Raw genomic sequence first — 12,275 nt, 5'->3', positions numbered from 1 at the left:
ACCTCCGCCTCCCAGGCTCAAGCGATTCTCCTGCCTCGGCCCCCCGAGTAGCTGGGATTACAGGCACCTGCCACCACGCCCAGCTAATTTTTGTGTTTTTAATAGAGACGGGGTTTCACCATGTTGGCCAGGCTGGTCTAGAACTCCTGACCTCAGGTGATCCACCTGCCTCAGCCTCCCAAAGTGCTGAGATCAACAGGCGTGAGCCACCGCACCCGGCCTGCGAGGCTCTTAATGGTCGTTTAAAAATAGTAACTTGAGAAGCTCTACTACAGATGTGAATTTTTTAACCAAAATTATAAAGTGATTTTGAGGGCCTGTGTCTGTTTTATTTGTCCCTTCCTTTATGTTGTGTTTGTTAAAATGTTCAGTTATGGTGAAAGAAACTACCTTATATTCAGTAATGACTCTTTACTGAGCGTTGTTCTAGACGCTTAGTCTCATTTAGTCTGTACACAGGTCCGAATTATAGGTCTTTTCCCTAATTTACAGATTAGTCGTACTTGTTCCATATTAATGAGATCAGACTTTTAAAAATATTTAAAAAACCGTTGTACCTGACATTACAAAGTCTGGAATCCTTGAAATGTAAGATACAGATTTTATCTAATAGTTGTTGCTAATAACATCTTTTAGATATTTTGATTTTATTCTTTACAGGTGAAAGTCAATTGTTGGAGGCAAATTGCCTTATTAGTCCTTCATTGATTTAACAGATATCCCTTTCGTGCCTACTGTATTCCTGGCATAAAGCTGAAGATGAGCTCATTTTTTTCTGAATTTCTCAAGTCAGCCTCACTTTGTTCTGGAAATTGCCAGAGTTTAACCAGAAAGGAATGAAGTTCTAGGCTCTGACCACAGTGTGTCTAGGGTTCCAGAAACTCGTGTGGTTTCCTTAAAGCCCAATAGGTTTCAGTCCTTCTCTGTCACCTCTGAAACATGCGTTGTTTTGCCTCTCAGGAGCACATAGTTTTCCCTGAGGAGAGGATGAGTCCCAGATTATGTCTTTGTTTCAGGTTTTTCAGTCTGGTGTTTGTTGGAATGTCAGCTTTAGTAGGTATGCAGAGGTACAGGAGAGACATCTGTGTTCAAAAACATTTGGGCAGTACTGTGTCCTTCATCTCCTGGAGAGGTGTTCTCAGCGCTGTTGGTGTTTGTGGGTAGTTCATTTTGGCACGTGAGCATGGTAAATAATTACCTTCTCAGCACCTGCTCATTTGGAAAGAACGTCTGCACCCAGCTCCTCATCCCCATAGCTACCTTCTGTTACTCTCTTAAGCTTTGTCTGCCTTGCTTCTTTTCTCCAGGTCAGAGGGGCTCTCTAGATCTTGGGCAGACAGGGATTTTTTCCCCATTCTTTTAATAAGACTGATGATCTTATCAATCTTAGAAATGGATATTGTGGTAAAGCAGAATATTGACTATTTAAATACCTTTGGGCCAGGCATGGTGGCTCACGTTTGTAATCCCAGCACTTTGGGAGGCTGAGGCGGGCGGATCACCTGAGGTCAGGAGTTTGAGACCAGCCTGGCCAACATAGTGAAACCCTGTCTCTACTAAAAATACAAAAATTAGCCAGGCGTGATGGCAGGCGCCTGTAATCCCAGCTACTCAGCGGCTGAGGCAGGAGAATCACTTGCACCCGGGAGGCGGAAGTTGGAGTGAGCGAGATTGTGCCACTGCACTCCAGCCTGGGTGACAGAGTGAGACTCTGTCTCAAAAAAAAAAAAAACCCTGAGGACTTTAAAGAGGATGGTGGCTTATGGAAAGGTGAAAAAATTTCTGTAATAATCTTTCCTTCACACTGATCTGCCTTAAATGTGACGCTGACACCAGCCAGGCATCTCTTGGATCCTTCTTTTCCTAGTGACCCCATCAAAGGTCACCATGGCCCTATATATGCCTACTTTCCTGAGAGATGGGGAGGCATTAAGAGTGGGAAGCTGAAGCCAGTTTCATCCTTCAAGTCCTGGCTTTTCCCTGTGGGGGCCTCACAGGGGCCTTTGCAGTAGGAGGATATGGGGTTCCTGTGTGGCATTTTGTTATTGAGAAAAATCTAGTCATTCCCCCAAAATAACTTTACCTTTTTTCAAAGAAGCCTTTTCTTGACCCTAATGAAATAGGATGTTTTTGGTTGTGCAGTACTTAACTCGTGTTCAGCACTCAATGGGGCTCAAGAATTCAGGGCAACATGGGAGACCCCAAACAAGTGACATTTCCTGGACTAAAACTCTCAGAGGTGTTCACCAGTGATCATTATTTCAGGAGAATGAGATCCTGACTGAACAGGAGGAGCTCCTGGCCATGGAGCAGTTTCTGCGCCGGCAGATTGCCTCAGAAAAAGAAGAGATTGAACGCCTCAGAGCTGAGATTGCTGAAATTCAGAGGTAAAGGAAAGCTGAGGGTTTTGAAGCTTCTGAGAATGTTTCTTTAAATATAACCATAATTGTTTTAGTTCTCAGACTTTCCTACAAAAGAATTAGGCATGTGAAATTCATCATCTTTAAGTTTCTTATTTATCAGGTGCTAAGAATGGTGTCATATTGAGTAGAGTCATGAAAACGTAAATATAAAAGGAGGTCACAGACAAGCACATCCAGTAGCGTCTTCCTTTGTCTCTCATCTTTGCAGTCGCCAGCAGCACGGCCGAAGTGAGACTGAGGAGTACTCCTCCGAGAGCGAGAGCGAGAGTGAGGATGAGGAGGAGCTGCAGATCATTCTGGAAGACTTACAGAGACAGAATGAAGAGCTGGAAGTGAGTTTTGGGGGGAAGTAGCCAAAACGCATACTAACTTTTAGAAAGTTGTAGAGACCACATATTTCCCCTCAGAATTGTCCTTCTTTTTCTTGGTCACCAGCTGGGAGGCTGAGTAGAGAGGAATTTAGGGGGACATCTCACCGAGAGTCTGTGGGACTTGAGCTAAGTGCTGGCCAAGCAGATGGCACCTGTGTGTCTTCCTCAGGCTGTGAACTGGCGTGCTGTGACTTTAGTATGACACGTAGACCTTTCTCCACCCGATGTAAAGGCAAGCCTCACCTGACTGTGCCAGCTTGAGCAGCTTTGAATGACCTAGTCTCTGTTCCCAGAGAAGGTGAACAGAAAAATCAGCACTAGTGATGGAAGAACAGTCTCCCGAGTCTCTCTGTGGGTGAAGCAAGAGACAGAGTTTCTCTTGGCCTCAGCCCGAGAAGCAGCTGATGAGAGGGAATCGGCGCTAAGAAACTAGGAGAGGCTGCACAGTGAAGAGAAGGCGGCAGAGATAAAGGTCTAGATCACAGTTTCCCTTCTTACCCCAAATAAAATATTGTGTCCAGATATTTTGCCTAAGGATTGAGTGAGAGAAGATATCCTCTTCACAGAAAGGAATCTAAGGATAGAGGGACAGCTCTGCATCCCTCATTTGGGTTCCCTTAGTGGCTGGTGCGAACCAGAACTACACCCTGCATAGAAAAGCAGAATTCCACACACAGCCACCCTGCACAGGAGTCCTCTCTGCCGAGCCTGCAGGCAGAGCTCAGAGGCAACCATGAAGGTTCAAGGCAGAGACCCTTGCTGCAGCAGGAATGTGTTGTGGGAGGAAGCCCTGCAGGTGCTGAGACCAGGGTTGCTGGAGCTCCTGTTCAGAAAGGCCTCACATTGGCACCTGATGTTCTTTTCTTAACATTTTAAGATCGTATTAAAACTCTTGAGTAGGAAAACAGAATCCAGAAGTATTGTACTTGGGGTGTAGGCTGAATTGCTGTAATAAAGAGAATAACATAGTGGTTTAAACAAGATGGTGTCTCTTGTGTGGCAGGCGGTCCAGCCCATCATCCTCCACACCACTTTTTTCCATGTGGGGTCCAACGTGGCTGCTCTGTCTTGCCACTCTTAGCAGGACTAAGTTAGCAGGGAAGGGATCAAGGCATGTCCAGTCACCAAGGGCAGGGTGCATGCGTGGCACTCGGCTCTTGTGCTTACACCTATGCCCCCTTCGCAGAGCCTAGTCCATGCCACACCCACGCAAGGGAGGCTGGCACCTGCCACAGAGTGGAGGCCACGGCGGGCAGGGCTGCTGCTATTCCTCAGTACCTAAACTTTGCCGAGTATGTCCAGATGATTTAGAATTGATAGTAATTTTCTGTAGTTTGATTGAGTAGGACATTTCAGAATTACCGTAATGCCATTCACAGAAGACAAAGGATATTCACCTTTGAAACAAATCTAGTTTTTTATCTGATCTCTAACTCCCCTTTCTAATTGCTGTTAAAATTACTTTTATTTTCTCCTTGTTTAAGGGCTGTTGAGAAGCCAGTTCAAAGTTATAAGTTGTCTATTTTAAACCCTAGGATACTTAATTATTAAAATAACAGTTTTCTGTTGGCACATGGATGTGTTTCTCTCTAGTAACCAGGAGCAGGGTTTCCAGCCTCACATTCTCAGGAGTCACGTGGCTCACTGTGCACTGTGCATTCCCACTGTGTTTGTCTTCTGTTTCACAACCCATTGACTTAAACAAAACCAGATTCCTCTGTAGGATGCCCTTGCTAACCGCGCTCTGCTCCTGAGAAATCGTCCTCTGACTTCCTTAAGTGATAACTGCCCTTTCTGTCATTCCCCAAGATAAAGAACAATCATTTGAATCAAGCAATTCATGAGGAGCGCGAGGCCATCATCGAGCTGCGCGTGCAGCTGCGGCTGCTCCAGATGCAGCGAGCCAAGGCCGAGCAGCAGGCGCAGGAGGATGAGGAGCCTGAGTGGCGCGGGGGTGCCGTCCAGCCGCCCAGAGACGGCGTCCTCGAGCCAAAAGCAGCTAAAGAGCAGCCAAAGGCAGGCAAGGAGCCGGCAAAGCCATCGCCCAGCAGGGATAGGAAGGAGACGTCCATCTGAGCAGCCTGCGCGGCCGTCTGGAGTCCGCGAGACTGAAAGGACCCGTGCATCTTACTGTAACCCGGGGGCCAGGCCGGCTCTCTCGCTGTACATTCTGTAAAGGTGTCTTCTCTTCTCAGACTCTTCCTCTGTCACACGTCTGACTCCTTCGTGTCAGGCTCAGGTTCCATGGGAGGACGAAGCAGTGGACACATTGTGGGCTTTAGGGACAGATGAGTTTTCCAGATAGTGTCAGCTTATTTGAAGATTAATTTTCTTTGTTAACTTAAAATAACTATTTTAACCCTTGAGTGGCTTCTTTTTAAACCAAAAATCGTCTTTCTTTGCTTTTTTATCACAGCAGAATCAGGATGTCTTTCTCATTCAAGGGGGGAACCACACCAGGTCAGCGCTGCGCCTGCTGTGGCCGCCGCAAGCCACGCCCTCCGGGATCTCTGGTACCGTCACTCTTGCTTGTGCCTTCCACACCTTCTCGGTGCAGATCCCTATGGGGGAGCTGCCTCACGTTCTCTGACTGGTCAGAGCAGCGCCTGGTGGGTGTTCCCTGGCCCACTCTCCTCTCTCCTTCTGCAGTTCTAAACCACAGTCCATAAGCCTGAGTCACCAGGACGGCCTATCTGGCCACAGACAGGGGCTGCCTGTGGAGCCTGCCCAACCACCCCAGGCAGCGCAGGCCAGCGGGGAGGAGGCCGCCCGTTCCTGCCAGTCCTCACTGCGGGGACCAGCAAAGGCCTTCTCACTGGGTTGGTCAAAGGTAGTCACCTTGGCCTGGTGCATCCACAGAGGATGTTGTTCAAACCAGAAATCTTTTAAACGACTGACCTTCCTTAAAAACAGAATGACTCCGATTGCTTGCTTGGGCTAGAATGTACATGTCTCCTTGCCTGAATAAGCCATATATATGCTCTTAAACAAAAGTTTGAAATTATCCATATCATCTCAGTGAACCTACTGGTGGACTCCCAATTGACAAGATTGAGCAATAGAAAAAAATTCCTTTCCTTTGAATGATAGCTGTGATTCATTCACCCCACCCCATTTTCTTGTTTCTGGTCCATCCGATGCTCTGATGCTCTGAGGCTTCTGGGAGGCTGGGCCCTGGAGGCAGCGTGCTGCAGGCGCACTCTGTCAGAGTGAACAGCACCGTGAGACAGGCCAGGCCTGTGGCTCGGAAGACAAACCCCACACACATTCAAGGGGTCGAAAACAAACCCCACACGAGGGCTCTCTCCTCCTCCTCCTAGGTAGTATTTATTTTCAGCACCTGTTTGATGCAGTTTTTAATCCTCTCTACCTATTGCACTGTTGTGACTCGTTGGCCATTATTTGATTTTTGTACGAAAAAAAGCTTTGTTATAGAAATCAGCATACTATTTTTTTAAATCTGGAGAGAAGATATTCTGGTGACTGAAAGTATGGTCGGGTGTCAGATATAAATGTGCAAATGCCTTCTTGCTGTCCTGTCGGTCTCAGTACATTCACTTTATAGCTGCTGGCAATATCGAAGGTTCCTTTTTTGTTTGTGTAAACTCTAATTTCTATCAAGGTGTCATGGATTTTTAAAATTAGTATTTCATTACAAATGTCTCAGCATTGGTTAACTAATTTTTGCCAGGACCATTATTGATCAAGCAAATAAATTCAACAGCCATTTGGGAAAAAGAAAAGCTTCTAGTTTTTTTGTACACATTCTTTCTGTGAGGAGATTGAGTACTCTGCAGCTGGCGAGGAGTTTGTTGAGGCACTTCTTCAAGGCCAAGGGGGGAACACAGTGTTTTGTTTTCAGCTCACTTTGTACCCCTCACCTCTGCAGACATGGGGAGAACCCTGGACCCCTGGCATGCATGCTGGCAGCGGCATGCCTCCCTTCCACAAGCCCACGCTGCTGCAGAGGGAGCCTGTGTTTGCAAAACCCAGTGGACTGGATTCGGTCTGCGGTCTGAGCAGCTCCTGGCTCCGGTGGGAACTGCACACAAGTCCACTGGCCTGGCTTATCCCCAGGCATTGCAATTTACAGACATTTGCATTTCATACGGTAAATGAGGACTCAGCACAGCCAACCATAATTAGCATGTCTGGGATAGACTGGTCTAGAATAAAAATGAAGTTTCCATTGCTTTTTTTGCTTTAAAAATTCCACAATTAAAATATCTGTCATTGAAAGCTTAGACAAACAGCTGACTTCTCTGTTTTGTGTAGTTTAATCTATAATGTTAAATTTATATAGCTAAATTCTTCTTGATGGAAAGTCTCAAACGCCCTGATGGCGTACATTTAGCATTGGGGATCTGGAGATACTGAGGTGTGAAACCTGAAGTCACCTCCCGAGATGGGCTCTAGTGCTGCCTGATCTTTTTTTTTTCACTGCAGCTGTTTCTGTAAAGAGCACATTGCTTGTTATGTATTAGAGTATCTTAAGAACAAACACATCTTCTGTGTCCAGCCAGGCTGAGCAAGATGCAGCCTGGGCTTTCTGGAGCTCTCCACGGGGACGCGTGCCCAATTCCATGTTTTCAGCCTCAGCCCTGGCCCATGGTTCTCACGAGGGATAGAAGGAAAAGCCTGAGTCAATTAGCAGGCAGAGGCTTCAGCGTAAGATCCTATAGCTTTTAGGGAAGGTGGGCAGTGCCCCTGGAATGTTCTAGACTAGAGCCCAGGAGACCCAGGAGACGTGATAGCAAGCCTGGGCAGAGGAGGGGGGCAGAAAGCCCTTAAATGCCACATGTACGGGCTCTTTTGCGGAGCAGGGAGAGTGCTGCTGCCCGTCACATGCCGGGTCCTCCGAACCTGCAAAGTGATGGATGGTCATTCTCTGCATTCTGGTGACTTTGCTGTTACTAGACAAGCATGATTCAACAGGTGTTCAGTTCAGCCCCAGCAGATCTTGGGCATCCAACCTCTGCTTCCACCGCCTAGCTCAAGTGTCTGGAGTGCTGTGACCGGACATCGTGCTGAGCTGTTCCCGGGTGTCGTGCTAGAAACTGGCTTCTAGACAAACAGTGCAGGTACTGGAAGGAACGTGGACTTTAGGCAGGAAAGGCTTTTTTTGTTTGTTTGTTTTTGGAGATAGAGTTTCACTCTGTTGCCCAGGCTGGAGTGCAGTGGTGTGATCTCGGCCCACTGCAACCTCTGCCTCCCAGTTCAAGCAATTCTCCTGCCTCAGCCTCCCAAGTAGCTGGGACTACAGGTGCACACTGCTACTATGCCTGGCTAATTTTTTGTGTTTTAGTAGAGACGGGGTTTTACCGTATTGCTCAGGCTGGTCTTGAACTCCTGAGCTCAGGCAATCCACCCACCTCGGCCTCCCAAAGTCCTGGGATTATAGGCGTGAGCCATCGCGCCCAGTGTAGGCAGGAAAGTCTTAAGTCTGGGTTTTCTTCATAACCTTCAAAAGCAGTCTTGTCGAACTTCAGTTTTTTCATTGGCAAAATGGTGGAGATAATCTTGATTTCCAAAGGCTGCTTAGATAAATAATGGCTAGTAAGTACCTGGCATAGGGCTTTTGGCGTCATGCTCCAATTCATTTTCCCTACAGGACATGATCTGTGACTTAGTCATTCATGTTATTAACATTAAACTTTATAGTGCAGAGATAAGTCGGGGAAGAAAGAACATAGCATTCTTTAAGATGCAGGTTTCATTTCTCAGCCTCAAGGCTCAGCTACAGAATAAGCTGTGGCCCGACTGCCTGCCTACTGTTTTACAGACGGGAGACTGAGGCTCAGAGCAGTGACATGGCCTGCATGGGTCACTATTGCCCCCACTGTCACGCACATCCCTGAGACTGAGGCAATGAAGCGTTTGTGGGGGTACCCTGGGCTCAGAGGTTCCTGCGGGATCAAAATTGCTGCATCTGGGAGGGAAAGCAGGCGTGGTCTGTGTCTGATATGGAGGTACCAGCGGGGCCTCTGCCTGTGGGGCCAGAGCCTGGGTACCAAAAGGCGACTGCTGAACACTGCAGCTACAGTAAGAGCAAGAAGCTCCCCTTCGGAAGGGCAGCTCTAGCCTTCTGAAAAGGGTCACACCAACAGTTCTTGAGTTTCTCATGTGGGGATAAAAACCCTCATATCTCATTACTACTGTTAAGACTGTTCCAATGACAGCAGTCGGAGAGAAGGAATAGGAAGTTCTCTCGAATGAGGAGGGATGAGTTCTGCCTCACGCACACTGCACCACAGGCTGGCGAGGCCAGGAAGGAACTCCCTGAAGAGGGAGCCACGGTGGAGAGCTCGGCAGGCTCACACCTGCCCACTTAGGCTGACCTTGCTGTAGGGAGGCTATGGAAGGTACAGGACTCTCCCTAACGTCAGAATTTCAGACCGACGATGGATGTTTTCTTAGTGTAACTGTAAGTATGTCCCAGACAACTGCAGTTGAATTGAGCGTCCTGTATTTTGACTCACGAACTCTGTCCACGCTGTGAAAGGTGACTGTGATCTTGAGTGCTGCACAGATAAGGAGTCGTTATTTGAAGGAAACAACACCCAAAGCAGGTGAATGTAGGGCAGAATCCAAGATACTGAAGGGATCGAGTAGGTCCAGCTGGGGAGGGGAAGGAAGGACTCAGCATTGACAAGGTTTGGCTCTTTGCCTCAAATTAAAATTGTGGAGAGATTGACCAAGCAAGTGTACAGCCTGATACTGATCCCTGCAGGCCGCCTACTACTCGCAAAGGGACACAGCTTGCTAGTAAAAGACTGAGCCAAGCGGGTGGGTCTGGGGCAGCTGTGCCCTGTCCATGACTGACCCTGGCTGCTCCTAGGGTGGCAGTGATGCCGCAGCAGCCACTACAGCCACAAGCCGTGACCACCACAAGCCGTGACAACCACTAGCTTTGACATGTAGAGTTTGAAAGTGCTGATTTGCAGCCAAGGAAGTAAAATATAAATATTAAATGTTTAAAATATCTGATCACTGTGGGTTAAGATATCAAAATTATGCAGAGTTTAATGTGGCAAAAATAAAGTCCTACACCAACAGATTGCATTATGGCTTCAGAGTCTCAGGAAGGCCAGGTCTCTTGGCCCCACCCCAGACCTATGGAATCTGAATCTGCATTTGAACAAAGTCCCCAGGTGACTTAGCCACATGTTAACTTTTGGAAAAGAGGCACCAGGCCGGGCGCGGTGGCTCATGCCTGTAATCCCAGCACTTTGGGAGGCTGAGGCGGGTGGATCACGAGGTCCAGAGACCGAGACCAACCTGGCCAACATGGTGAAACCCCGTCTCTACTGAAAATACAAAAAATAGCCAGGCGTGGCACCGTGCGCCTCTAATCCTAGCTACTCAGGAGGCTGAGGCAGGAGAATTGCTTGAACCCGGGAGGCAGAGGTTGCAGTGAGCCGAGATTGTGCCTCTGCACTCCCACCTGGGCAACAGAGTGAGACTCCATCTCGAAAAAAAAAAAAAAAAGGAAACTATCTAAATGTCCAACGTTTCACTAGATACTTAAACGCCACAACAGAAAAACCAGGAAAATCTCAGTTAATGACCATCCAGGAAAGTCGGCCAGCAGTCTTACAGTGTCCAACCCCTGTTGTCCCTTGGCCTTTTGCCCAGCCAGTGGGACAAGCCCCTATTCTAGCATGAGCTTGCTAGGGCTCCCCTTTCCTCGGGGATGCCTTCCTGCTCCCCCTTCCTCCCCTCAGCATCTGCTTATGGGATGTTCCCTGCGGAACTTCCTCTTGTCCACGCTGAATTCCTCAGGGTGCTGGAGGACCAGCTTGCGCTCTGCTGTCCACGGCCGGGCATCTCCTGGGGATCAGGAACAGCAGGACAATGTGGGCCCGCACCCGAACGCAGCTCAGGAGCCTCTGGCGAGGTGGTGGCTCTTCCCATGGAACTACTGAAAATACTACTCAGTAGCTGTCTTGTATCCAACTAGCAATAATTATTGGTAATATTAACACTAAAAAGCAGATGGGGTGAAATAATCCTGGTAAAATTACTAAAAACTGCAAGTAATCTTGTCAACTCTAAATCAGCAAAATTTGCCCTAAAAGAAAGACATGGTAGAAATTAAACTCCTAGCCATGCTGCAAAACATCACATGGACTGAAAGTGGATTATTGATCATTTGTCAAGTTTTCTAGGAAAAGAATTCTTTTTTTTTTTGAGACGGAGTCTCGCTCTGTCCCCCAGGCTGGAGTGCAGTGGCGCGATCTCGGCTCACTGCAAGCTCTGCCTCCCGGGTTCACGCCATTCTCCTGCTGCAGCCTCCCGAGTAGCTGGGACTACAGGCACCCACCACCACACCCGGCTAATTGTTTTTGTGTTTTTTAATAGAGACGGGGTTTCACCGTGTTAGCCAGGATGGTCTCAATCTCCTGACCTCATGATCCACCCGCCTCGGCCTCCCAAAGTGCTGGGATTACAGGCATGAGCCACCGTGCCCGGCCAGGAAAATAATTCTTAACGAAAATAATTTCTACAAGATAAAACTAAAACTGTTGGCTGGCTGTGGTGTCTCACGCCTGTAATCCCAGCACTTTGGGACACCAAGGCAGGCGGATCACCTAAGGTCAGAAACCCTGTCTCTACTAAAAAAAAATATATATATATATATATCTATATATATACACACACATATATATACACACATATATATATACACACATATATACATATATACACATATATATACATATATACACATATATACATATATACATATATACACATATATACATATATACATATATACACATATATACATATATATACACATATATATACATATATATATACACATATATATATATAAATTAGCCAGGCATGGTGGCGGGCACCTGTAATCCCAGCTACTCGGGAGGCTGAGGCAGGTAGTCACATGAACCCAGGCGGCAGAGGTCGCAGTGAGCCGAGATTGCACTACTGCACTCCAGCCTGGGCAACAGAGTGAGACTGTATGTCTCAAAACACACACACACACACACAGAGTTATTAAATGCCTATAGAAAATGGATAAAGGAATTAAACTGGCTTAGTAGAGCTCACTGCACAAAATACCTTTCATAAAAATTTATGGTTGGAATTTTTGTTTAGTCAAAATATTCTCAAGGTCAAAACTGCCATATTCAGTTCACAAAATTACCTCCATTTTGGAATTTCTGGTAGAGGAAAGTGACAGTTGGGCTTCCCTCCCACCCTCACCTACACCAGGATCTGGTTTTCTAGTGAGAAAAAGACACATTCACTCCCTAGGCCCTGAGCCCTCCAGGTCACTTAAAAACCACCCCCCCACACACCACACACACTCCACACAGGCACTCCACACATAACACACCACCCCCCCCACACTGCATACTCCACACTGCACACACATGCACTCCACACCACGCCCCCCACCACACATGAACACGTGTGCACACTACACACATGCACCCCACATGCACACACGTGCAGG

At 47.4% G+C, this 12,275-nt stretch overlaps 1 protein-coding gene across 13 annotated transcripts in view; it reads left to right on the top strand.

The window, feature by feature from the left end:
- RALBP1 (ralA binding protein 1) overlaps positions 1-6,537 on the top strand; it is a 62,639-nt gene extending 56,102 nt beyond the window's left edge. For all 13 annotated transcript variants that reach the window (XM_063716844.1, XM_024235798.3, XM_063716840.1 and 10 more), the window contains 3 exons: positions 2,266-2,387; positions 2,632-2,755; positions 4,604-6,537. In XM_063716844.1, coding sequence (XP_063572914.1) covers positions 2,266-2,387; positions 2,632-2,755; positions 4,604-4,870 — 513 coding nt within the window. In that variant the 3' untranslated portion in view covers positions 4,871-6,537. The remainder of the gene's footprint in view (positions 1-2,265; positions 2,388-2,631; positions 2,756-4,603) is intronic.
- Positions 6,538-12,275: the final 5,738 nt, after the last annotated feature.

This window comes from Pongo abelii, chromosome 17 (assembly GCF_028885655.2).
Source record: "Pongo abelii isolate AG06213 chromosome 17, NHGRI_mPonAbe1-v2.0_pri, whole genome shotgun sequence".
Taxonomy (NCBI): Eukaryota; Metazoa; Chordata; class Mammalia; order Primates; family Hominidae; genus Pongo; species Pongo abelii.
This window is presented reverse-complemented; position numbering and strand designations above follow the sequence as displayed.